Source organism: Phyllostomus hastatus, unplaced genomic scaffold (assembly GCF_019186645.2).
Source record: "Phyllostomus hastatus isolate PE091 unplaced genomic scaffold, TTU_PhHast_1.1 phas_scaffold_1066, whole genome shotgun sequence".
NCBI classification, from domain to species: Eukaryota; Metazoa; Chordata; class Mammalia; order Chiroptera; family Phyllostomidae; genus Phyllostomus; species Phyllostomus hastatus.
This window is the reverse complement of record NW_025334004.1, coordinates 25,087,029-25,114,388: the sequence shown is the minus strand read 5'-3', so window position 1 is coordinate 25,114,388 and position 27,360 is coordinate 25,087,029. Positions and strand designations below refer to the sequence as shown.

Here is a 27,360-nt window from a genome sequence, read left to right as displayed (position 1 = left end):
CTCTGTCCTAGGGTCCAGGCTATATTTAAGGCGCATATAAAAGTTTATCACTGAGAAAAATATTCTATGCAGAAAAAAACAACCGTACCATTCTATCTCATTTACAAAGGCCGAGTTGAGTCCAATGATCAACTAAAAGGCGGTTATTTTTCATGTTTCCATTAAAGAACTCCATCAAGACTGTATCTGGGATCAGCATGGTTTCAGGATCTGAGCAACCATAGGTCCCTGGATGTCCTGGCCGCAGAAGGCAGATCTGGAAAATGTAAAGGGGGAAGAAAGGACATTCATATGATCCCGGGGAGAGGGGAGAGACATTGGTAGGTCTTTCAAGTAATGAGTAATTAGTGTCTTGCAAACACTTTTGCAAATATAGTATTGATTAGATGATGTTTCTTTTCTTTCATTGCAAAATTTCACCATGTACAGTTCTATACTGGTTGCAAATTTCAAAGTATATATGGGTTTCAAATACCACTTCCAAAACTTAAACTGTGTTTGAAAATGCAAAGAGAAAACTAATACTTACTCATATCCATATTTTCCAGATTTATCTACCACCCTTTCGGCTCCCAACTTATTCTGAGAACGTCCAAATGAATGTTCCTTCCAAAGGAACTCAATGCTTCTAACGTTGCCGACGTTAACATCTGCGTCAATTAATTTCGTGTAAGTTGCGCCTGGCTGAAGTGTTCCACTGTGAACAGAAAGTGAGACTCATAATCTTGTCCTGAGCAGTCGCCAAGCTGAAGGGAGAGGCATCTGCATGTGTACCGTGGAAGAGAAAGTTGCGTTTGCTGGCGTTTTCTCAGAGGAGAGATGTATTCTTTCTATTCATATTGGTCAGTGTTCTCAGAACAGTGTGGTTCCGAAGCTTGAGGGAAGAGGGGGCAAATGGGAAGGAAGCCTGACTAGTTGATTCTGGGGAGAGGCCTAGAGATGCACTAGCTTGATGGATAGTGGAGGCCCTCCACCATTATGGAGACCCTCTCCATGATGATGGATAGGGTCTTAGCTTTGGTAGCATCAGAAACCAGGTTTTATTGACACCAGGAAATGATGATACCATCAGTAATGGATGAATTCACCCAAAACTGATACATTACTACATGACTGTTGATCGATTCGCAATGGACAGATACTTCCTTTTATTAACCAGAATGTTCTCCTAGTCCTTCCCTGGTACCTTCTTTATCGTTACCAAAAGAATCGAGAATCAAGATGTTTTGGTGGGCATGGCACTGGAGCGGAGAGAGGCGGGTTATCTGCAGCGTGTGGCATAGTTTGTCCAAGATGACATTCGAGCTCTCCCATTCCTGCTGCTTCCCTGTTCCTCTGATCATCTACTGCCTGTCTGCTCTAGGTGGGGCATAAGCTCCGTGTGAGTGGGGCTGTGTCTACATCCCCAGCAATCAGAACAATTCCTGGCACACAGTAGGCACTTACATGTTTCAAGTCCAGACTGGAAGCTTGACTGAAGACTACACATCGGCTAGCACACCAGTTCATTTAGCTGACTTCATTTCAAGATGAAACATCTTAATGTGTCAACATTAAGTGTGAACCCAAAATGCTTGATGATTCTCAGGGCAGGATTGGGTGACTACCTAGCAACATCACAAACAGCTCCTTCCCACGTCGGAAGTGGAGAAGTGCCGGAGCACTCGCACAAGCCCTAAGGGGGCAGGAACTGCATATCCGTCCCCACCTGGCCCAGACCAGGTGCCTTTGTGCAGGCCACCAACCAGCCACACAGCCTTGGCCAGTGTGTCCTGGGCCTCAGAGTCACAGGCACACGATTGCGTTGGGGGCTCACAGAGACATGGAGAACAGGTAGAAATGAGATGCTAAGCCAGGGAAGGGTATTTGGAACAAAGGAACAGCAAACATGAAGACGGGCAGGGAAGAAATCTCGGGGATCTATTCAATGCTGGGCGGTGCAGTCAGGGAAGCCTGGGTGAGCTGAAGGAGAACGCAGCCACGCACAGCAGACGTGGCCAGACATTTGCGCTGGGCCTGGGCGTTGACTAGGATCCAGACGACACTTGCGAACCCGCATTTGCAGGCAGGATAACGTGCAGACTCCGCCAGAATGACTGATCCGAGGCATCCCTCGCGTGAGAAAATAACCACAAAACCTCTGCCCACTCTTTGAAGGTGATGAAAATCAAAGAGGCAAAACATTTGATCCGTTCATCAGTTTGCAAAAGGGTAACATCTAATTGGTGTGTAATGTTAATTCTAAAATGAATTACAGAATTATATAATGAAAGTGAATATGTAACACAAAGTCCTAAAGGCTGATCAAAGAAAGGATGAAAGGAAACTCGAGATAAAGGGGACTGTAGCCCTAGATACACAGGTGACTGTCTCTACTGAGAGATTTGTACCTGTGACTGTCCCAACTTACGTCCTGTATCTGTAAGTACCAGTGACGTACCTTGTTAGAAATTTGGAAATTGATTTTATAAGTCATTTGAAACCTACACAAATAAAAACATATGCCAAAGTTTATAATATTAAAAGGACCGAATACCAGGATAACTATACATCTGATTTACTTGCCTGTCAGCTTTTCCCTACTTGCTTTATTATCTAGGTCTGTATTTTCACGTTATCACTTCCTAACATTTTCTGCGTGTAGCTGGTACTGTCATTTCTATTTTATATCCAGAAATCACGAAGCAAAAGGGCGAGTCAGAGGCAACGTGACAGATTGTGGTTTTTCACAGGAGAAGACGAGCTGGTCGCCCACCTGGCCACCCCGAACTCCTCCGTCTTCCCAGCCGTCCCTCTCACACGGAGAAATACGCTCCCTTGCGTGGCGTTGTTTCCGCTGAGTCTGACGGACAGTTTGTGCCTCCAACCTTGAAAGAAAGGAACATGGAGGGTTAAAAATGCATGACAAGCACGGCAGCCCGAGCACTTGAACGCAAAGGCAGCTTTGTAACTTTCAGCGTTCGAGGGGAGCGAGGCTGTTCGCGTTCATGGAAAAAAAGTCAACGTGTAATAGTTTGAGTGAATTTGGTGAAAAACTATGTTTAAAAATACATATAAATGTTCCCATTCCCATTTTCCACAAGTCAACGGTTTCATGGTATTTCACAAAGAAAATTGTACCATTGTCCAGGCATTTGAGGACTTTTTAAAATGGAAGTTGTGTGTCCTCTCCCGTCCATTTCCTTTGTACTCTGCATTATGTGCTCCCATCCACCGCCAGGTTTTTTATAGGCCAGAGTTAGACCACGGACCCAGAAAAGATCTAGAAAACCCACTGGGCAGGAAGCTCTGTGCTGGACAATCACGTTAGAGGTGAAGCGAATTGTCGCGTCCTCTCCTGCAGGGGGCGCGCTAGGAATGCCGGGTTGGTACAGGTCTGGGTCGGCACAGACCTGCCAGCAGGATAAATCCCTGCCAAATGGTCAAGTGTAACATTTTAAAACTTGTACAGCTAAACAGATTTTTCATTCTGAATTCTGTAATTGGTGCATGCTTCATAACACATTGAAAAAAAAGCATTCTTCATAAAATTGTTTGAAAAACATCAGAAAGGGGGAAAATCTTACTAGAGAGAACTTTCAGTTCGTGAGTGACTCATTGCCGAAGAGCTCTCTTTCCTTCCTCCGCCCGTCCCACAGCAACGAGGCTCCCTCTGTCCCTTCTCCAATGACACCACTGTCCCCGAGCTGACCAGTGGCGAAATGTGCACTTCATCCCATGAGCCCCTGCGGGCCCCTGTCTCCTTTGACCTTTCGGCACACTGGGTGCAGGACAGCACCCCCTTTTCCCCCTCCTCTTTCTTTTCTTGGCTCCTCACTACTACTGCCCCACACCCACTCCGCTTCTCCCTCTGCCCGTTCCTCCGTCTCCTTTGTGGGGGTCTCTCTCTCCACTCTCTCTCTTCTCAGCTGGAGACACCTTCCTTGCGTGGCCACACCGTTGACTTTCACAGCCCTGGCTACTCTGCGTAAATGTGGGTGACTGTGCCCCGAGTCTCCCACCGCCCAGTGGGCCAGTCGTAAAGGCGTGTCAAACCCAGCACGTCAGAGACGGACCCCAGCGACGTACTCCACACCAGCCTCTGTCCCTGTGTTACCAAGTTCAGAAACTGGCCCGCCATCCGCTCAGCCAGGACCACCTTGACTTCTCCGCCTCCTGCGTCCCTCACACCCATTCACCGAGTTCGTTTTTGCTGCCGCCTCTCAGCCACCTCTGTGCTCTCTCCGCGTCTCTCTACCTTTCCGCCCAGATTGCTGCAACAACCGGCTTTTCTCTTTCTTCTCCCAGCTTTGTTGAGATAAAATGCACACGTAACATCGGGGAATTTTAAAGCGCATGACATGATGACTTGACATACTACAGATACGGTGAAACGGCGACCACAGTGACGTTCGCCAACACATCCATCCCTGCACATAGCGGGGAGCTGACACTGCTCTGATGGGTCGCTCCGCCTCACCGTGGCCGCGTCTAATCCATGCAGCTACTAACTAGTGCGGTTTTTCTAAAGAAAACAACCTGGTAGTCTCGATACCCGTCCGTGGTTTTCCAGGAGCCCAGAGGAAGCCCAGACTCATGGTGCACGAATTCACCATTGGACCCATTTATCTCTTCGGCTGCATCTCATATGACTCCACTCCTGGTCACCGCTCTCTCGACCTCCAGGCAATTGCTTCCTGCCCTCCCTCTGCCTGTGGTCTTTCAGGGGGCAGTTCAGAAATCGTCTGCTCTCAGGAGGCACCCCTCGGTCTGGTTGTGGAAGTCCCTCCTTCATTTCCTAACACATGGTTCACTGAGGCTGAGACTTTTTTGTTGTTTTTTTTTTCAGCTTCCTCTTCTTCATGAGCCCAAACTTACCCAATTGTTCCTCTCTGCATCCTCCAAGTCCGGCCCACTGCCCACTTACTTAGTAGGCCCTCAGTAAAAACTGTCAAAATTTAAAAAATAAGTACCTTAAAGCATTACAAGGAAACTTAGTTATAATACTTACGGGCAAATGGGGAAAGAGGCCCAGTGTTTAAAAAATAATAGGATCTATTAGGCTTCCTATTTTTGAGGTGAAATCTATCAGCAAAATGGCCCATCGTCGGGCAACCTCCTTTGGGACAATGGAAGCAATTTCCCTGGTGACAGAAAACAAGATGTAATCACAAACACAATTCGAAATGTCTTTCAATAAACTTATGGTACAGTATTAAACAGTAATAAATCTTTGGAATTTAAATAAAGTATAGGCATTTAAAAATGACTAAGTTGCCCAACAGGCTCTCCTGCTTGTTTTAAAAACAAAACAAAATAAGACAAAAACTGTGGATTGAGTGCGGGCTGCGAACCAAAGTGTCGCAGGTTCGATTCCCAGCCAGGGTACATGCCTAGGGTTGCAAGCCATGAACCCTAGCAACCGCACACTGATGTTTCTCTCTCTCTCTATTTCCCTCCCTTTCCTCTCTAAAAATAAATAAATAAAATATTTTTAAAGAAAGACAAAAACTGACAGAAAAAGAAAAATGGCCTATGAGAGAAATGGGGAAACGACGGGACTAGACATCCCACACAGAAAAGGAAACGTGGATCATCAATGCTCTGTGAAAAGACGTTCCGTCTTGCTCGCTGTCAGGGATGTGCTAATTAAAACCACATGCAATTTCATACTCAGCAGATCTGCAAAAATTCCAGCCACCGGCAAATGCAAGGAGCGGTGAAGACACTGAGTAGGGGATTCTCATTGGCTTCTGATGAGAATGTCAATTCATGGAAACCGCAGACAGCCACTCCCTGATGTCTAGTAAAGATGGAAATGCACACGTGCTTTGACAATCTCACATCTATCACTGGTATACATCACCGAGAAACTCCACCCAGGTACACAAGGAGACAGGCAGAGGTGTCCGTCGCCAAATTGCTTTTAATCACAAACAACTGAAAACCATCACAATGCACATTAGTGGGGGAATGAATAAATAAATTGTGGCTGATTCCTACCAAATAAATGTATAGATCTATACACATAGCAATTTCAAATTGATAAAATTTAACAGCAAAAAAAGCAAATCCAGAAAGATACTTACAGTATGATACTATGTATTTGATATAAATGTGATTCACATCAAATGCTGCTTTTGGGGAGGTAGTGGGGAAACGTAAGGAACTTCAATTCCTTCATTTTATTTGTATGTTTTAAAATATGAAGCAAAACTAATGAGATGTTAACTTTAAAAAATCTTGGGTGGTACTTTTGGAGTATTAGCACTTTTAGATTTATCGGTATATCTGGGCTAGAACTAAAGTCAGACACCCCATTCAAACCTTCATTTGTAACGCAGGAAAATTCTAGCAAAAACAATAACGACTCACATTTCCTGGGCACTCACCATGTGCCAGGCACTGCTCTAAGCGCTTCCTGTGCATTTACCTCAACTGATCCTCACCAAGTCCCTTACTATTCTAGTGTTTTCAGTCCCTCTCTCATGGTACAGGTGTGGGAACTGCGGTGCAGAGAAGTTAGACGACAACTCACCCAGTGCTGCACATTTGGTGAACGATGAAACTACAATGTGGACCAGAGCAGCCTGACGCTAGAACCCTTCTTTATTTTATTTTATTCTTTTATTGTGCTCTGTTTTATTTTTATGACTCTTTGGGTGAACCTACCATAAAACACGCCAAGGAAATGGACTCTGTTCTCTAAGAGCGTAACCATAACTTGCATCACGTGGAGCAGGAGCCTGAGCTTCTCCAACCTGGCGGATGGACCCCCAATTCTCTCTGAATATACTGTGAGTCCCGAGGTCTGCTCCCGCCTGTATGGTAAATGCCAGGACCTCTCAGTGACTCGCAGCAGCACCCGGGCGGTCGAAGGGGGAGGTGCGGGAAAAGGATGTTACAGGGGGCCTGTCAGTGTTTGACTGTCAAGCTTTCTGAGAATAGAAGTTCACCAGGGCACCTTCCGAGTAGGGACGGCTGGCTCAGGAAACGGAGACAACAGCCTGGGACGGGAGAGAAGTGCTTATTCCCGTCCCAGCCCCGCACCTACTCACAAAGCACCATTGCTTACCATCAGCTTCCGATGGAGCCCCTCCGATGTCTGTCTACCCTGACTGGGGAGCGATCTCTGAACACAAGAGGGAAAGTCTTTGCACTTCCCACCACAAAATAGATTTTCCTTCTCGTTTTCATAGCGATAACCAAATGAAAAATACGCTCAGCTCAGAGCTGGCACCGCGGGCTTCATGACTCAAGTAAAATCAAATTTGGTATTTTGTCACATATTGATCCGTGTGGAACTCCTGTGAGCTATCTGTGCCTCAGTGCTGCTCTCCATAAATAATTAAATTTTAATATAAAATAATTGTAATGTTCCAAGGGAATAGTAACGTGTTTGGTTGCAGCTATTGATGGGTTCAGCTTTCTTGGGGCATTTTGGAAGATGACATTTAAAATATATACATAGAAAAATTTTCGCCCTGGACTTATTTCAGTCACACCATAGCATCTAATTACTGCATAACAAATGGCCCAAAAAGAAAAATTGGATATAATGTTCAAAAGAGCTGAAACAACCAGAATACAAATCGTCGGTTTGCTTATTTAAGCCTTTCAGCATCCTCAGCCGCTGCTCTGTGCTCAGGACAGAATTTACTATTTCCCGAAGTGGCAGATGCCCTTTTTTTTTTTTAAACCACAAACCCAAAGCCCTAATTTTTAGTTGGCTGATCATGCCTCAAAAAACGACTTGCTAATTAAATCCCACTGCAAAACGCTTTACTTACGGCTTTAAAAGACTCGTAGGATCTACAAGGATAAGCAATAAATGCATCAGGGTTGAGGATGCTTTCCATGTAAAAGCGGTGACTTCGGGCATGGTTGCAGTCAAAGAAGGAAGCCATTTCTGTGGAAACAGTTTGCAGTGAACTGGTGGCCATGAACGGGTTAACTGGTAACTGAGAGCAGGATCCACTTCTTTAAATAAGTCACTTCAAATGACAGTGTCTTGACCTGGGTCTAGACACTTGGATGCCGCGCATGTATCAATATTACACAGCGTTTTCTCTGTACCAAAGGATTCTTCGTGTGAATCGAAAGGGACACTCAAGCAGGGCAAAGAGACAAATGCAAATGTAGAGGACTCAGTGCTCTGACACTAACACCCTCTGAAAGTCCCGGATCTCCGGCACTGCACTCAGAGCTCGGGGTAACCCCGCGCACGGAGCATCTCCTGAGACCCATTACTCTCGTCTCCCTGTCTCTGCAGGAAGGACCAGACTCCCCCCTACTCACAGCCAGTGATGTTAACCAGTGCACGCCTTCCGCTGAGCTTCCAGGTGGGGCAGGTGGGAGGTGTTATACAGGATGCTACAGACCAGTTAGTTTTGTCATTATCAGGCATAACATTATTGCCACCAGGATTTAGGATTATCGCAATAGTTAATAAGATACATTTAAACACACGTGTGCATGCTGAAGATGTGCTCTGTTCACCTCACGTAACATTTTCACTGTACGGCATGCACCGTTGGTCCAATGGCCTGCACTGCCCGCCTGGTCTTTGAGAAACCAGACTTTGGTTTCTGTGGAGGTGGTGGTGCACCATTACTCTCTGACAGCAGCCTCCAGTGAAGCTCTCCTTCCTAGGTCCTCATCCTTCTGCAGTGCACGCTGCCATTCCCCTCTTCAGGGGGTGGAGCCTCTATCTTCACCCACCTGGGCTGCAGGCTAGTCTCGTGACTTGATCTGACCAATAGGAAGTGGAAGAACCGACACTGTGCCAGTTCTAGGGTCTTGGTCTTAAGAGACTTTCCTGCATCCATTCTTGCTCTTTTGGGACCCAGCCTCCAGGTTAAAAATCCAGGTCCACTGGCTGGGGAGGGAGGCCCCGAAGGATAACTTAAAGACGAGAACAGGTACCAAGACCCCAGACGTGGGAGGCCACCTCGGGCCTTCCCACCCAGCCCAGCCCCCAGCAGGTCCCCTCCCATGAGCGACCCCAGAGGACACGCGGAGAAGCAGGGTCTCTGCGGAGCTCTGCCTGAAACCTGAGCCTCAGGACCCTGGGCAGAAAACCATCGCTGTTTTAGACCCCATGGTTTGTTATGCAACTGGTAACCGAGACAGCGAAATTTCACAAATGCAATAATTGGCAGTATCTTTTTTTTTAAATGGGGCCTTCTTTTACATAAGGTCTCTTTAAATACAGACTTATCATCATAATTAATTGTGATTTAGACAAGATGGTTCATTAGAATATAGGGAACTCTGTATTTTTAAATTAATGACCTTTTAGTAATAAATATCATGTAAAATGGAATATCTTGAAGTCTTAAAACCCACTTAAAGGCCAAACATGATTGATACATGTGCTTCTCATCCAACAGAGCTGTAGAAAATCTAATGTCTCAAAATGACATGACAAGTACATGTTTTACTTGGAGTAACTCTTCTCAGAATCTCAAATGCTCTGTGTGTAACACTTACTATAGTTATATAAAGGAGTCTTATGACCTATATTTTATCCTAATAGGAAGGATTTCAAGTCATAATGTGGAAAACATGAGAAGCAAGTTTTATATAGGACTTTTTTGAACAAATATTGCTTATCAGTATAGATGGGGCTGGCTTTAATTCTGATTTTGAGTATCCCTACATTCTGATTTTTTTAAGTAGTCATTGAAAGTGGATGCTTTGAATCACATTTCATCTCTGAGAACAGATATTAGAACTTTTGTAATTCTTCTCTAGTGAAGAAGAAATTTGAGCTCCTCTCAATGGTTTGTGTACCTTTCGTCTGCATCAGCCAAACAGAAGATCAAACAATTATGTCTTCTAGATATTCTGGCTACACGGGATTATGTGGTGAGATATTTAGCATCTCCAGATATTTATGATCACATCATCATATATTATTATATATCATGATATGTTATATGTAATAAAGTTTATTACATGATGATGATACAGAGAGATGGGGATGAATGGAATTCCCAAATAATAACCTTTTGGTGCCTTTAAACTAAATGCCCTATAGGGATATTACTATAATAATTATAATAATAATTATAACAATAATAATAATTATTATTATTGGAAACCACTATAAAAGGTTAACTATTATTTGTTTCATTTATGATTAACTTAATGTGTGATCCGGTACGATTCTATTAACTAGTAAGTGGAACACTCCCCGCTTCTGCTCACAGTCCCCCGTGCCCCCGGCCCCTGGAGTGCAAGCTGAGGCCTTCTCTAGCATCCCGAGGGCCTCGTGCTGTCTCCCTCCGTCACTGCATCTTTTCGAACCTCGTGCCCTGCAACTCTCCTCTTTGTCACTTTGCTCCAGCCACAGCGGGCTCCTCACAGCCATGACCCTCCCAGACAGGCTCCTGCCCCAGGCCCTTTGCACTTGCTATCGCCACCCCTCAGCCTGCAACGCTTTCCCCCCAGGTGTCCACTAGGCTAACTCCTTTAGGTCGCCTTTCCAGCAAGGACTCCCTGGCCACCCTATCAAAAGTCTCCTTTCCCCGCCTTGCCCTACTCTCGGCAACACATCACTGCCCCATTCCAGGCTTTATTTTGTTTCCTTGGCATTTATTCCGTGACTGTGTTTCTAGCAAGTTAGAATATTAGCTTCGTCAGACAAAGATTTTTGTCTCTTTCTTTCATCCCTACACCTGCTGTTCCTAGAATAATGCCTGGCACCTAGTAAGCACTCAACACATAGTTGTTGAATGAAGGAACCCTCCTTGTTTACACTGAGTGACTACAATATGCTGGACATGCTGTTAGGCCCTGAGGACACAAAGGTAACGAGACAGGAACGCTGACCTTGCAGATCTCACAACTAGGGGGCGCTCCAAGAATGGGATTCTATTTTGGGCTAAATTGTATTTTTATATTCTATTATGCTACATTATACACAAAAGGATGCTGATCCTGTCCAGGGAGGGAGCTGAGTGAATGTGTAACAGCAGCCTTCACATTTTAGAAAGTATTTACCTGTCTTGTAAGCATCGAGATTAAATGTAAATAAAGGTGTAATTAAGTCGTCACATCCTGGCATGTATTTCCCTCCGTTTGGGTAAAAGTCAAGGTGTCCACAAGCGTTAATAGTGCCGGCGCCTGAAACACAGGAAAGGCAGGACGAATGCTTCAGAAATCCTCCCCTGTGCGTCAGTGTAGTTTCCGTCCGTGCTAACAACTCACCAAACTCAAAGAAGAAGCGAACCGCGTTGGTGTGAATCACATCGACGAGGCTGGCGTCCGAGGGGTCCAGTCTGACCTCGTTGGGAGTGTTGTGGAAGTACGGCCCGGCCGGGTCCAGCCCTAGGAAGAAGCATGGCACCTGTTAAACCGAGTCACGTTCTACTCTAGAGAACACTGATGGTGTTGCTATTAGGGAAGGGTAGACGGTGAAGGCAGGGCACTCTTTTCTGCATGCTTTGCATAGGTCAAACACCACCCAGGACGAAGTACACCAGCATAAACTGAGTATACGAGGTCTGCCCGGAAGAAGTCCAGCCATTAGTAATATAACCAGGACAGTTTGCATGACATCATTGTAACCTGACGGCCAAGGAGAGTGGATTGGGATGCACATGCGTGAACCATGACGACTTCACTGTACTTGTTAGTGGGGGTGGTAGACGCTGTTGACTGAGCACGTGTACTGTGTGGCTGTCGCATTCAAAATGACTGAGTGAGTAGAGCAGCGAATCTGCATCCAATTTTGTGTTAGGCTTGAACATTCCTCTGCAGAAGCTATGGATGATTCAGAAGACCGCAACTATGGACAACTGGTGACTGGCAGCTTCATCACGACAACATGCCCACTCATGCATTATGTCTCATGCAGAGTTTTTTGGCAAAACATCAAATCACCCAGGTGACTCAGCCCCCCTACAGACCATATTTGGTGCCCTGTAACTTCCCAAAACTAAAATCACCTTTGAAAGGGAAGAGATTTCACACCATTGATGAGATTCAGGAAAATATGATGGAGCAGCTGATGGGGACTGGAGAACTGTGTGAGGTTCCAAGTGCCTACTTTGAAGGGGACTGAGGTATCATTGTCCTATGTACAATGTTTCTTGTGTCTTGTATCTTCTTCACTGAATGTCTCTATTTTTCATATTCCATGGCTGGATACCCTCTGGAGAGACCTCGTATAAATGCAGGGTCTGTGTATATTGCAATGGCAGATCCCATACACGAGTAAGAATGTGGGTCTAGACATTGCCAAACAGCTAACCAAGTCAGAAAAATCAAAGTGGCTTTTCTAGGTCTGTACATGGAATGCCATGTGGATAATTAAGCTTAAGGTTGGAGATGACCTTAAGAGCAGCATCCGCATGCAAGATAAATAAATAAATAAATAAATAAAAATAAAACATCGGAGCTCTTCAGAATGCAGAGATGAATCTACAAAGCAACACAGTGAAAGTGATAGTTAAAAATCTAATCTTGGTCCTCAGCTCAGGCTCACTGGCTCCCGCTCCATTATATGAGAAGAGTGAGAAGCCCGAAGCCCAGGGAGGTGAGGTGACTCGGCAAGGTCACCAAGTGTTAGAGGCAAAAGGGACCAAGAGCCCAGGAGTGCAGATGCCCAGCCCACTGTCTCCTATCCAATGTCTCGTGAAATGCAGGTGAGGTCTCCGTCCACACGTGCCCTCATCAATACACTCAGCAGTTATTTCCGAAGAACTTACTATGTGTCAGGGGCTAGAGAGTAACCATTCCGGACCTGGGTTTATTAGCGTGTATGGATTCGAGCGCATGGGTGGGTGTGTCAGCAGAGAGGGATGGATCTCCTCCCAACGAGGGAAAACACGGGTGCTCTTTACAGACTAAAAAAGAAGCTTGAATCAGCTGAGCAGCCCCCAGGCTATCCTCATTTATAGTCATCCATGATAATTCCCCGCCAGGTACAGATAATTACCATAGACATAGAAACTTACCCATGTCTTAAAACCTATCATACCAATGTTGTTCTTAACTAGTTTCATTATAAAGTTAAGATCTTTCTGGAGGTCTCAGTTCTTCTGTTTCTCAAGGAACATGATTTTTGCAAAATATAACCACTTAGAATATAGATGGCAACATCCAAATTCTGTAAATTCTTCGGCTGTTCAGGGAGACTTTACAAAATTCTTGTTTTCTATTTACTCAACAAGATCATTCACTTGGCAGGAAAAAATGGGAGTTACATGGTATCTGATTTTTGAAATAAGAATTAAGAGAGACAAATCTTCATGAATTTATTGTAACCCGGTGTGAATTTTTAATGCACGTAGGGCAACGTTCTTCCCCTTTAATTTATGGTTTAAGTGCCCTACCGGCTGCGTAGGCCCCATGAGGGTCTGCCTTCAGAAATGGTATGTTCCTCTTGCCCCTGGCCTTGAAAACTTGGAGAAGAGGGGAAGTGACTTCAGAATAAAGACACCATTTCATTATCCTAAGTAGGAGTGGCGGTGATGGGCTGGGGTGGAAGCTGGGATCAGAGAGCGGGGAAGCGAGGAAGCCTTCGGCAGGAAACCCTGTTATAGCAAGAGATTGCAGAGGCAAAATATTTTGAATCCAGCTTGAAATTCTTCACTCTTTCTATAAAAAATATTTTTAACTGAAATTTGAATTTGAAGCATATGTGTGTACACCCACTACATGCCAGGCCTGGGGTGGGGGCGGAGTGAAGGAGGCACATGAGGATGATAGGACCATGCGATACAATATTTGTATTTGCGAGTGTAACAGAGGCACAGTGCAGGGAGTCTGGGAAGCTCGGAGAATGAACCATGCCTGAGGGGGACACGTTTGATCGGATCTAGGAGGACAAACAGCAGACGTTTAGGGTGAGGGTGAAGAGCATGGGAAGAGGCACAGAAATAGGAAAACAACACAAGGAAACGTGAAATGTGGTAGGACAAGCTAAGAAGCCCTAGGCAATGGGAAGAAGTCTCGGGCAGTGGAGGGACCCTGCCCGTGTTTGGAGAGATGACAGCCCTGGCAGTTCTCGGGAAGACGGGGCCGGGGCGCCAGCCATGACGGCCGACACCCAGGCGAGAGACAGAGGAGGCCCAGGACAGTGGCCAGGGCCTGGGGAGGCACAGACAGGGCGGGGAAGGAGACATGGGACTTGCGGGCTAACTGTCGGTGGGGGATGCAGGGGAGGGAGGGGCCAGCCCAGCTGGTCCATGACGGAGCTGATGCTTTGATCTCCATCCATCTGACTCAATTGTCTTGGAAGTCAGAATGCAGGGAAGGGGTGGATTAATTATCATTCTCAAAAAGCCTATGAAGCCTAATTCATAGTATAGGTTTTACTTTGCAACTTCTTTTTAGACTGAACGGCATACCCAGGGGTAATGTTAAACCTTGTGGCAGCAGGAACAACCTGGGCACCGGCCTCAAACACAGTTCCATACTGCCGGTGTACCCTGAGAGAGCTATGAGCCAGGTGCGTCACCGACACCCCTCTGGCGCCGTCGGTGGGGTCCTCCCTCTTTCTCTGTATCTGCAGGAATGGAACTGCAAAGCCCGGGGTGTGTCATAATTCTTTCAATCGCCCGCTACAGGTGGCCCATCACCTGGTTTCCATTACTTCGCCACCACAGACAATGCTGCGGCAGATGAATGCCCTTGAACGTGGATCTGCACACTCAAGCTCTGAAAGCGCGTTCGTCTTTGGGTTTACGTGAGTCACATTCCTTCGTATTTTATACTTGCTGCTGGTGCTCCATTTGGTGTTCAGATACTTAATTTTGTGTGTGAAAAAGCAGGCACACAAATTCAAGGCCCAACTCACCGGTTATTCTTCCAAGGCCCGGCGTCCTTGACCCAGCTTCCCCTGCCAGATGAGCTCCCAAGCTGTGGCCGATCAAGTGCACTTTAGAAGGGGAATATCCAAACTGTTTCTGATGGTTTAAAAAACAAAACAAAACAGAACAAATATTTTTAAAAGAGCGGGCAGAATGGCTTAAATATGCTTAAAACAAGAAAGGAGCTGGCATGTTTCCCCCTCTCACATACAGGATGACGACTGGCAAAGTGACAAAGTGACCCCCACACGTCCACCCATGTCCTTGTCTGGTGGAAGGACGGCGCGTCAGGCAGGCCTGGAGGAACGCCTTCCATCAGAGGCCCTCCCGCTGTGCTAAGGGACCTCATGGTCCTTGGGTGCGCGACAACAGCCCAGGGACAGCGTCTGTGGCTTCCAGCCCACGCCCGTCCTTCCGGAGACCCGATCCTTCCAGCACGGCCCAGCACAGGTCAAAGGCCACTTACACCCGTGCGGTTAGCCACCTCGCCTGTGGCTGCTTCCTTCAGTTTAAGGTGGCTCTCGCAAACGTCTCAGACGACACGGGGCCTAGAGGGGACCATGGACTAATGAAGACCCCAGGGTCAATGTAGAAGCTCACAAGAACTTATGGCTGGTGGTTCTCTGAAGAGGAGATTAATCCGATTGCATTCTTTGTGTACAAAGACCCGCTCTAACTGCCTCCTTAGGACCCACTCTCCCCTGACAGGTGGGGGTAGAGGGAGACTGTGGGGGCAGAGAGAGATGTGTGAGGGCAGGTGGATACGTGGTGGGGGGGGAAGAGAGATGAGTGGGGAAAGAGAGGAGCACTGGGCTCCCTGATTCTTCTCCAGGCTGCTTCCTGACTGTGCTCCGTGTTCCAGCATCGCTGTCTCTGGCCTCCCCTCTAAGCTGCCAATCAGGCCACTTTTGTCCCATTGCCGTGGATTTGCTCCTAGCACGGTGCCTACATGCTGTCGGAGCAGACACGCTGTCCCATTCACCGTGTGCCTTCAGTGCCCAGATCAGTGCCCGGCTCACAGAAGGCATAGGTAAAATATTTGTTGGATAAATGCGTGAACCCTCTTAAAAATCTGAAAGGGTCACAAATCTTTGGATTTTACTTGGCTGCATTTTATGGTAGGAAATTACTTTCTATAAGGGTAGAGGCATTTGGAAATGTATAAGTGTCTCCTGGTATATCCCTTATAAATAGCAAAATCTATTTTATCATTTATATGTGTATGTAAAGTGTATAGTTAAAGAGTTTGTGTCTGGACTTGCGTACAGACCTAATTCGCTGCCATGGAACCCTGTTTCTATAAGAAAACGCACTTCACGTTCTCAGCAAGAAGCATTCATAAGCTGGAAATAGTTAATCATCATGAAGGATAGGTTTACAATGTGATGAAAACTAACAGCGATGGTCCTACAGGCTGATCAAGGTAATGACCTTGAAGCGAGGGAAGGCCAGGGAAAGCCTTTGGTGAGAAGCCCGTGAAGGAACACTGCCACCATGTGGCGCTTTGTACAACTGCAGGCACTTGCACAAGAAGTTACTTCCCTTTTCTGGCTCCCACGCACGAATGCTCACTATTCCACACGTTCAGTACTTGTGTAAGCTAATAAAAAGAACATCAACTTGCCCCAAATTCTTGGTGTTATGATGCAAAACCAGTTAAATATAATTTCAAAATAATAACTCTCCTTACCACGAGAACATCAATAAAATAGGCCACCTCGGCTCCTGCGACGCGGAGATTGTTTACAGCGTGGAGGTATTCCAGGGAGCCGTTAATCCAGTCTACGTTAATGCAGTTCGCATCTTCCACTTCCAGCAGCACCTGGTGCAAGGGGTTGGTACAAGCGGTAAAGAAACGAGGATGAAAGGAAACCAAAGTGCCTGAATAATTGACTCGAGAGTAAGAAATAACACGGGCAGCAGCGCCTCCTACACACTCGGCCCTGCCCTAACCCTTTTACATATGGGAACTTACGCAACCCTCACTTAGAGGTAAGGAAACTGAGGCACAGCGAGGCTCATGAACTTGCCCGGGATCACAGAGCCAGTACGCAGACCCACGGTATGAATTCAGACAACCCGACTCTACCATCCTACGGGGCCTCGTAAGTGACTGCTCGCTACGTTAGCCTGTATTGAATCGCCAGTGTAAGAGAGGAAACTTAATTTCTTGAAGTGAACTTAGACATTTTTTTCCCTTAAACGAGCAATTGATCCTACCACTCTTCTCTTGTGTGTGTGAAAGGTGAGAATGATCAAGTAGTAATTTAGAAATATGCTCCCAGTATAACTTAGGCAATTCATAACAAGTGAAAATATGTGGGGAATGGGTAATTCACTTCAGGCTTTGGAACACGGACGGCATGAGTAACCGAATGGGGGATTCACTAATAGGCACCGACGCCCTGCACGGTGTGTTCACGTTAAACACAAACTTTCCGACTAAAGAAGAGTTTGTTCCCATCATACGTTGCACATGTCTTGCTGCCATTTTCCGTCTGACTTCCAGCCAGGTATGTTGATGTGAGTCGTCTTGTCTGTGCTGAAGTGTGAGTCTCGGATAGTCAGATAATTAACTGCACTGATCTCCTGTTCCAAGTGAAAAGAGATGAAGGTGAAACCACAATTCAGTTATTTAATATTTAGTAGCATCATTCTAAATCTGCTAAAAATATTCCACTACATTTAATTTTGAGCAACCTCCTTTCATACATTTTTACCAAAGAAATAGTCACCAATGCATATTGCAAAAGTGCAAAAAAGGTTTTAATATATTATAAAATGCAACATACAAATTTAATCATGAGGAAAGGAAATAACAAGTTTGGTTCTGAGGCAATGTTTTAAAGTTGGGTCGGTTTCAGTCAGAACTTCAGTAAGCCCTGATTTGTGCAGTACTTCTCACGTGCCAATGCAGTTAACGGGAATTGTCTTAATTTAGACTTAGAAGCACGTTACTAGGGTGGCAACAAAGTCGACTGGACACCTCACTTTATGAGTAAGGAATACAGGTTAGAATCTTACCACATGAAAGACAGCAGCATATTAAAGACAATTTTATGTGATTGCATTAAATATTCTCCTGTATTTCTTATATTTTGTGGCCTTGGTTTTATAACCAAACTCTCAAAAGACTTTGCAGTACTATGGTTTTGTCATTAAGAGGAAGATTAAAAGGCACAAGGACAAGAAATTGTCTAAGACAAAAAAGAATAATTAGCAGATAGCAAGTCCGACAACAGTGAATCCTATCACTGAGAAGCCGCAAGTGTAGACACCTACGGGATTTAAACAAACAGCCTATCACTAGCTGTTAATGGTGTTACGGCATTAATCATACAACTTGCTGGTTAAAGTGTCTCCAAGACCTTAAACAAATTATAAGAATCAGAAGTTGGTTCACGTGGTAATTACAATAGAGCCGACACTCTGTCAGCCTGTGAGTCAGGAATTGTTTGAAGGACGTTATAGGGGGGCCCATTTAACCTTCGCAGCACAGCGAGGTAGGTGCCCATCTAACAGACCAGGAAGGGGCACAACGACAGACGCCAAGGCATTTGCCCCCAAATGCTGTAGCTAACGAGTGCTGAGCGGGGTTCAAACATGTACCCGGCCACCGGGCTCTCAAGCTGTGATGGGTCACAGTCTTCCCTACTGATGGGCCCAGACCAGATGTGGGATCTGCTGAGGCAGGTAATAAAGTCAACTGTATGCGGGCTCTGCCGGAAGCGTGTATCTACTAAGTAATGGAATCCAAGGGCAAAACACTTGTCCATCCACGTGTGCAGAAGAACCCAGATGTCCATTTCAGTGCCAGCGGCAGCCCCCTAAACACCTACTATATTCCTGTTTCCACAACCAAAAAAACCTATTTCGGGGAGGAATTTAGTAGAAAAATGTGTCTAGTCTTTCCCTGTCAAGAGGACAGTAGGAAGAAAGGGAATCCCAAGCAAGTGGCAGTCAGACGAATATTGCGGGATCGGAGCACCCCCGCTGTCACAAGAGCCACTGAGGAATTTAGTAAAGGAGGGAGGCAGGAAAATGTGTCATTCACTTTCCAATCCGTCTGTGACACCCCCGTAAGATGGCATGCTGACCCGGACGGTGGGAAACACCCCACATCGTGGGATGGAAACGAGGCCACTGGGATTCTGCTGCCCCGAGGAGGGAAACTACAAACGCTGTCAGAACAGCACAGGCTACCCAGAGAAAGGGCTACTCGAAGCATCGATGGTTAGCAGGGCCCTCGGGCCTTTCCCCCCCGAAAGTTCTCATCGCGGAGGCGTTGCGGAGGCTAGTGGGCATGAAATCGCCCCGTTCTGCAACTGCTGACTACTTCACAGGTGACCTCATTTCCAGCACGTCAAAAACAGTCACCACTCGGGTATGTTCCCACCTGGACAGTGGCTACAGGCACAGAAACCTCCATCATTGTGCAAAAGGTGCGTCACCCCTAGCGTCTGCGCCAGCCACTCTGGGGGAAAGGGCCGTGGCTTCAAGGGGGAAGTGGGTCATTTTATCCTTGCAGGAGGGGCCTGTGAAGACCTCTGACTTTCAGAAGACCAAGTGCATTGCACCACGTCCCCCGACAATTGCTCCCTCTGGGAAAAGAGGCTGTTAGGTCTTTGCATGTCCACTCCCACTTTCTCACAAACAGAGACAATCAAAGTCGTACTGCACAGTGTTTGGGCCAAGCCTAGGGCAATCCTTTTTGTGTTTTAGTATAACACCCTGAGTCCCTCCTACGTCCTAGCTGTTGTTAAAAAACGCTGTAACAGAATCACACCTGTATGCTCTCAGTGCTTAATGGGCAACTTTCCCATGATAAAAATGAAAGTGTATTAACTTTGGTAAGACTCGACCTCTTGTGATCTAGTCTCTCAAGGTTGACAAGGACCCTACAGAAGGACCTTTATTTGGCCCTAGTCATCTAAAGACAGTTTAAGAATGCTCCAAATGAGAGTGTAATTAAATTACTTTACATATGTTAAGAATGTTTGAATTATTAATTAAAGTTATTTTGTCATTTTAAACAAAAAAACCCACTGTAGCAACAAACCCGCAGGCTTGTATCCGCCGCAAGACTCAGGTCAAATCCAGGTTGTCACGCGCGGTTCCTTCCAACGGGAAGGAGTGGGGCAGACCCGAGAAATGCATTGCCTTGAGGGCCCGGCCTCACCTTAAGACTAGTCTACATCAACTTCTGTGTCAGTGCCTGTGCTCTACAGGGTTCAAGTGCATGACCACTGTGCAGAAGAAGCATGAGGGACCAGTGAGTCCTATGAGGACCGAGGGTCAAGAGCAGGAGATACAGTTGGTCCTGGATGGACACTAAACCAACAAAGGCACTCCAAACATTTGTATTCAGTGTAGATTCTCCATCATTTAGAAATTATGGTCAAATATATATAACATAAAAGTTAAAAAAAACTATTGTATTTTTCCACTCCCCAAAAGTTACCGCGCAAACCATTTTTACACGTGCGCTTCAGTAGCATAAATCAGTCCCCATGTTGCATGACCATGACCTCCATCCCTCTCCAGAACCTGCCCATCATCCCAGAGTGAAGTTCTGTGTCGTTAAACACTAACCCCACGGCACTCTGCCCCTCACCTCTAGGGATTACCCTCCTACTTTCTGTGTCTGCGAATTCGGTCATTCGAGGAACCCCATCACACTGGAGTCCTACAGCATCTGTCCCTTTGTGTCTGGTTTATTTAATTTAGCAAAATGTTTACAAGGGGTCTCCATGGTATAGCCTCTGACAGAACTTCATTTCTTTTTAAAACTGAGTAATATAAAAAATTGAACTTTTGATAACATTTTCTTTATAAGTTTCTCTGTACTCACAATGAGGACTCTTCTTTGTCGTCAATAGAGTTGTCACCTACAGAGCAGGTGGCATATTTCAGTGCAGGTGGCACGTGTGTGTCTGGGAAGCAGACGGCTACAAAGTGGATTATGTCGTATGAAGTGCAGCCTTGCGTGCGCCAGGTCCGGTGGGAAGCAAGCCTCAGGGTGACAGACGCAGGCAGAGGCTGAAAACGGTCTCGCTGTGAGGAGTGCTCCGTCTCTGCCCCCCTTTCCCGCCTGCTCCCTAAATACAGACGCCCCACTGGGCCTGCTCTCCTGCTTTCTCTCTGCCCCGAGACTGCAAGTGTTTTTGGGGTTTCAACTTCCACCTCTGGGTAAAAGGCTGTGAATCCCTTTCTCCAGCTCTGTGCTGGCCCCTAAGCTGTAAGACTAAAATCTCCAAAAGCCTGACCAAACCTCACCTGCCCGAAATGTGACTCATTCTCTTTCACCCCCGAATAGTCTGACGAGAGGGTCATTAGTCTCCCGATCACTTGTATGTGAAGTCCCAGGGCAGTTTATGATGTCGATCGTGTCAGCTGTCTGCCATCACACGAGCAGTCGGGACACTGGTTCGGGCTCGCGCCCCGTGCCCGACCCACCGCACTACAGCATTCCACTCAGGCCGTGCAGTAGGGCGCCCCGTGATCGCGGACACACTGTGTGTGCACCGACTGACTCGGCCGCCACCAGCCACGCGTGGCTACTAAAAACTGAAAATGTGGTGCTGTCGCACAGCGGTTTTCAACTTTTTTCATCTCATGGCACACATAAACTAGTGACTAAAATCCTGTGGCGTAGCTGATGAACTGAATTTTTAATTTAATTTAATTTTGATAACCGCACGCAGCCAGTGGCTACTGGGTTGGACAGCACAGCACCGAGGGGTCCGGCTGTCACCTCCAGGCTTTCAGAGGGTGCACTCCACTCAGCCGGGGTAACTGTCCTACGGCCTCTTCAAAAACTCTCAGCGGGGCCTCATGGCTCCAAGGGTGAAATCAAAACTCCACGGGAGGCAGTTACGTGATTCGTTTCTATCTGCTTTGCTAACTAACTCTGCCTTTGAGGACTTCCTTTCTGTCCCCAGTCCAACCCAGCATTTGTCCATGTCACCTTCTCTGTCCTCTCCCTGTCTGCGTCTTCATATAAGGACCGAGCCCATCCTCAGGACACGCCTCCAACGCGTGTCCCCTTCAAAGCCTTTCCCGGTCACCATCTCCACCCCCCAAGGGAAGGGAAGCCCCTCCTCACTGTGAGCTTAGATTGCAGACCATAATTCGGGTTGCAATAAACGTATTTGTTTGTATTCCCTGTTCCCCTGATACAATCCACTTAAGGCAGGGTCTTGCTTATCCAATTCAGTACGAGCACAGAACAGGTACGGTGGCTGAATCCCCAGTCTCACCTGTGGAAGGCTCTCGGCGTATTCACTGGGCAAAATACCAGATTTACCTCGTAGGAAACATATTCAGAGACGTTGCCATATTTAAATACTAGGATAAATAATATGAAAAGAAAATCTGGCTCACAATTGTAAAAAGAAATTGTGTACTTGCCTTGAAATCAATAGTTTATACCAGAACAGGTTACCACACCTATTGTCTATGTCCGTGGCCACAGCTTTCATTCTAGAATAATCTATGGTGAAGGCAGCGAGCTAGGTTACCTGGGAGGTGCTGGGGTTGTGTCTCGTGTAGAGCAGGAAGCGGGTGTTGATCTCCTCGGGAGACCAGGGCAGGCCCGCAAACTGCCTCGACAGAGTCCCGGTCCATGGTAGGCCATCTTTAAAGCACCCCACCCTCTCATAGCAAACTTCTCTTCCTGCAACAAGAACATGGGGTGTCAGTGGAGTGGGAACCAGGCCCACAGAGGGGCTGTGTTTCCCAGTCTGAAGGTTAATTGAAATCGGTCTTTCAGTGAAACAAGTCTGTTGCAGGGTGCGTCTCTTTAAAAAATGCTCCCTCCTCCCCATTTATGACCGTGACCTTGGGGATCGCAATGCGGCAGATGAGAGAGCATGGGCTTTGGAATCAGACACTCCTGGTTTTGGGTGATTATTCAATCTCGTTCTGAGTCTCATTTTCCTCCTCTGCAAAATGAGGGTCATACCACTTCCCTTACAGCCTCGTCATGAGCGCTGAGTGACCTATAACGCGGGAAGCCCTTGTGATCGGGCTGGAAATGCAAAATGAGATGCTGAGCTTCTACCTTTTCTTGTTGGACTGAACGCGCTCCATCAAAGGGATCTCTGTCCCCAGAGCCTAGATGTCTAATGCACGTTTCTTGAGAGCAGAAATGACAGCAAAGTCTCGTCCCATGCAGCTTTAGCCGAATTCCTTCTTTCTGGAGCTCACCTTACTCATCCCTGAAGTGAGAGGCTTTGAGGAAACTCGGTCCTTGTCACTTCTGTCATTCACTGGCTCTGATTTATTCTGCCACTCTGACCTTTCGTTTGCATTCATTTAATACTCAAAACCAAATAACTTCATTTCAGGCTGTTTTATGGAGGGATAGGTCAATTTTATTCAATTATGATTATGAGTATTTATCCACTTTGTGATTGAATTATTTATTCAATTTATGATTATTTATTACATTTATTATAATCTATTTACTTTATGGTATTTGTTAGTTTTTGTTAGAGCTGTGGAAGACTTGAAGTTAAGGATTTTATCACTTAATAAGAAATACGAAATAAGCATTTAACTCTCCAATCCACTGACTTTTAACTTAATTTTAGGAGATCTCACATTCTCAAGAATGAGATTCCACATAAATGTAAAGAGGAAGAAAAGAAAATTAAAATTGTTTTTTAATCAAATAAATGCTTGTGCATTGAAAACAACTGTACAGATGAGCACCCTCCTCTGCCCCCCCCAACCCAGCCCCCCTCCCAGAGCCAGCCACTGAACACACGTGCAGCTCCGTGGTCCCCACATGTCTGTATGATGTGCTGACACAACCACGTTGCAATTCATTGATCAGCGTTAGTCACAACGATCTATTAACTTGTTGCAACAGTGAATGAGGACTTAACCCACCTATTCAGTCCAAATCAGGGCAAGACACGGAATCCACACCAGTTATTTTAACTGTGCGAGTCTAATATAACGATGGTTATGAATCAGGCTCTTTGGAGAACTGAAGACAATGGGGGCCCCTGTGAGTAGCTAGGAGGGAGTAACTGCAGGGGGCAGCTACAAGTGCCAAGGCTGGCGAAGACATGGAAGAGGTTGAATTATTCAAATGCGGAAACTTGAGGACAGGGCTGGTAGGTGGGGGAGGGGGTGCTGGTTCTCTAGAACTGGGGTTTGGGCCCCTGAGGAGGGGTGCTAGCTCGCTGTGGCTGGCATCATTGAATGGGCATTGTGAGTCTGGTTCAGGGAGTACCAGAGAAATTGTGCGGTGGAACCAACGCCTCCTACTGGAATGGCTGTGCTGGAGGGAAAAGCCATCGATGGGAAAATGCGGACCGGAACCAGGAGCAAACGGGGAGGAAGATCTCCCTTCTTCCCACAGGAGCATCCAAGTCCCCCTAGGGTCCTTATTGACAGTGTCTCTGGGGCCACGGCTGAAATGGTCGCCCTGTCGCAGTGCTTGCAAAGCAGCAGCTGGCTTGAAGCTGAGGGACAAGAGCTCCACAGCCAGCCTGTCCTGCTCTCCACTGTCTCAGCTCCTCCTCCTGCATGATCAATAACACTGTTTTCAGCTCACTTATTGACTTCCACTGCAAACTTAAATAGTAATCTTCAGTTTAGGTAATCCATACCTCATGTTCCTATGACCTGACTCCCTCCCTCTGCAACATGAACTTGAAAGTGCAGCTGCCTCTCCCTCCTGCCCTCCCTTTCACCTTCCCAGGTGTGCCAGCCGCACCTGCTTTCACACTGTCAACACTGACAAAACCCAGACTTTGTTCTGTAGTCATAATTAAGTCTTCCATGTTTTGTCTGCAGGCTGACTCCATGAATAAATAAACAGAATTTGTACGATTATGACTAGATAAATATTTTTCCTTCTGGAGCCACTTAGCATGCTATAATTACATTTCCTTCTCTGCACGTCCGTTGCTCGGATTCCAATCCCTTCAAAGGAGGATATTTGCGTGAATTATCTTTTCTTATGTGTGGATTGCTCAAGGTCGGTGCCATTTTAATTTGCTTCATATCTGAATCGTGGCTTTCTTGTGCCATTTTTGTTTTCCTGGTTTCTCTGGTTGCCTTTGTTTTTCTCTGGTTGGAAGTGTAAACGTGCCTCCTTCAATGTATCCCTCACGCAGCTTCTCACCAATGCATCTCCTGCCTGCAGTCCATTCTGTTTTTTCTTTTGAAGCGTACATATATCCAGCTCTAATTGGGAGCAGTGATTTCACATTTGGATTTTGCCTTTCTGATGCAACCTTCAGTTTTTCCTAGAAAGTCCAGCTGTCTTTATTTCTTTCATTCCCTGGCTCTACCCCTAAGTTCTCAACTACACTATCCAGTCTATGGGAGAGAGTTTGGATTTTGAAATGAAGATTGTTATTAATGTCGTATGTTTTCTATGTTTGTAACTTACCAGGGTTATTGGTTACCATGATATTTTCCATGAGGAAATACCGTAAAGAGGGCATAAAGTTAGGAGAAACTAGATGTGTGCAGGGAACTTGATCAACGTCATAGGTATGAAAGCCCCGTAGGAAAAAAATAAAATGTCTGCTATGAAATGAACAAGTTGAAATTGGACCACTAACTTAATGGCCAATACAGCAAAGGATAGGTACAATACTGAACTTGGGTGGTGAGAACAAACAAGACCAATAACTAGCACAGAGTCTATGCATAAGCAGTCTACAACACACAGAACACAAGTCAATGAATGTTGAGTTCATGCTCAAGACATGTCCACAGACCAATATCCCTTCTCAAAAATCATGACACAAATGGAAAAAAAAATAATGTGGAAGTTCCGATCAGCTTTAACCACTTTGGTCATTCATTCATTCATTCATTCATTCATTCAAACATTTATTGAGCATCTGCTGTGAGTCAGGTACTGAAATCAGAAATAGGCGTTTTCTCATCTACTGTCCCATGTCCATCCTGGAAGTGAAGAAATAGAGACTTCAGCAGGTAAGTTACCTGACCAAGGCCAGTAAGTGGCAGATCAGGGAGCCAAGCACAAGACTACCTGGAAACTTCGATATTATTGGAAACAGACGCTTCACAATTGCTCTTCAGATTCATGCAGTATTACAAAATCGATGCATTTTCCTCAGATAACTTTATGACAAATGAACCAAGATATAAACAGAACCCATATTTCAAAGTCCATGTCAATTACATTTTGGATATGAATATATACTCATTTTTAAGGAATTTATTATAAGTTACGAGTCTTACCTGTCGAGGTGCCAAAAAGTAAGAATGTAGCAATCCAAATTCCAAACATCTAAGTTGATTTTTAAAAATCACATAAAATCTCCCTGAAGATTTTTACTCGTGAAGTCACCTTGCTATAAAATATTCAGCAGTTTTCTTCAAAATGACACAACTCACTGTTGAAGCTGCAGGTCCGGAAGAGCACGGGGCTAACAGCACCTTGAATTCTGTGCCCTGCAAAGTGAATGTATCACAGCCAGACACCCACATTAAGAGAGATAATTAGTGGGGCGTGTCTTGCATTGTATACCGGTAATTAATTGTATGACGTTTTTCTGTTTCATCATTAGTAATATTTTGGTTAAGCACGACCAAGTCTCTCTGGAAAGTTCTTTCTTTCTTTCTCTCTTTCTTTCCTTCTTTCTCTCTTTCTTTCTTTCTCTTTCTTTCTTTCTTCTTTTTTTCTTTTTTTCTTTCTTTCCTTCTGTCTCAAGCAACAAAAATTTATTTTAAGGCTTTGGGATGCTAGATAACAAACATTTAAAAGGTCAGAATTTTCCAAACCAGGATTCTACATGCTGAGCATTTCCCCTCTGACTCATTTCTGAGTGCAAACATCCACTTAATGCAAACAGAGCCTGCTAAAATATGAGTTTAACGATGAACATGGCTAATCTGCCTGTCTTACCCGTGTGGTGATATAACACGCTCTGGAGCCCGATCACATGGGTCCGAATTCTGGTTCTGCCACTTATCAACAGTGACTTCGGGCTAGCTAGCCTAGCCGGGCCTTTCCTCTCATATAAAATGGGGTGCTCACGGTTAAGTCATAGAATCATTTAGGTGATTGAATTACTTACTCTGTGAATAGTAACCAGTGTATAGTAAGTACTGTATTTGCTATTAATTTAATTATTGTCATTTTTCAACTATGCTAATGGCTATAAGACCAAATTTATGTTCAGATCTGTTAACATAAATGTATATTAATACACCTTCACATTATTGTACATAGACTTCATAATACACTTTGATGCAAAGCCAACTTACCTTTTGGCTGGTACATTAACTTGAAATGGTGAGCCATTCAATCCATAGATAACCTTAGTCCATTTCTCAATGCTTAAATGTTCACAAAAGGTGGCTGAAGGTATTTCTTGGTTTTTCTTACTTTTATACTTAAAAACATCAAATGTTTTAAGTGTTCGTGAGGCAGTTGGCCTCTTTATACGAACCTTGTTACATTATTCAAGAATCAAAGAAAAGATTATGAACAAGAGTAGGTACAAGTCTTGGGTGCTTTCTTTGGTTGGAATATTTCCTGCAACTCACAGCCACCAGTCCA

General features: G+C 45.5%; 1 protein-coding gene across 1 annotated transcript; it reads right to left on the bottom strand.

Moving 5' to 3' along the window:
- On the bottom strand, positions 1 to 26,085 carry PNLIPRP3 (pancreatic lipase related protein 3). Its single transcript, XM_045854556.1, has 12 exons — positions 26,037 to 26,085; positions 22,322 to 22,476; positions 17,271 to 17,390; positions 16,492 to 16,623; positions 14,789 to 14,897; positions 11,194 to 11,313; positions 10,987 to 11,109; positions 7,770 to 7,888; positions 4,991 to 5,123; positions 2,756 to 2,867; positions 530 to 697; positions 1 to 256 (listed from the first exon to the last, which is right to left on the bottom strand). The coding sequence occupies exons 1-12, from the start codon at positions 26,083 to 26,085 to the stop codon at positions 193 to 195; spliced, it is 1,404 nt and encodes a 467-aa protein (XP_045710512.1). The 3' UTR covers positions 1 to 192.
- Between the last annotated feature and the right edge of the window lie 1,275 nt (positions 26,086 to 27,360).

Coding starts and splice junctions, on each gene's coding strand:
- PNLIPRP3 (XM_045854556.1), bottom strand. CDS start 26,085: ATGTTTGGAATTTGGATTGCTACATTCTTACTTTTTGGCACCTCGACA. Junction 11,110..11,193: donor TCGCTTCTTCTTTGAGTTTG/GTGAGTTGTTAG, acceptor CCTGTGTTTCAG/GCGCCGGCACTATTAACGCT. Junction 2,868..4,990: donor GCCTCTTTCCCCATTTGCCC/GTAAGTATTATA, acceptor CTTTCTTTCAAG/GTTGGAGGCACAAACTGTCC.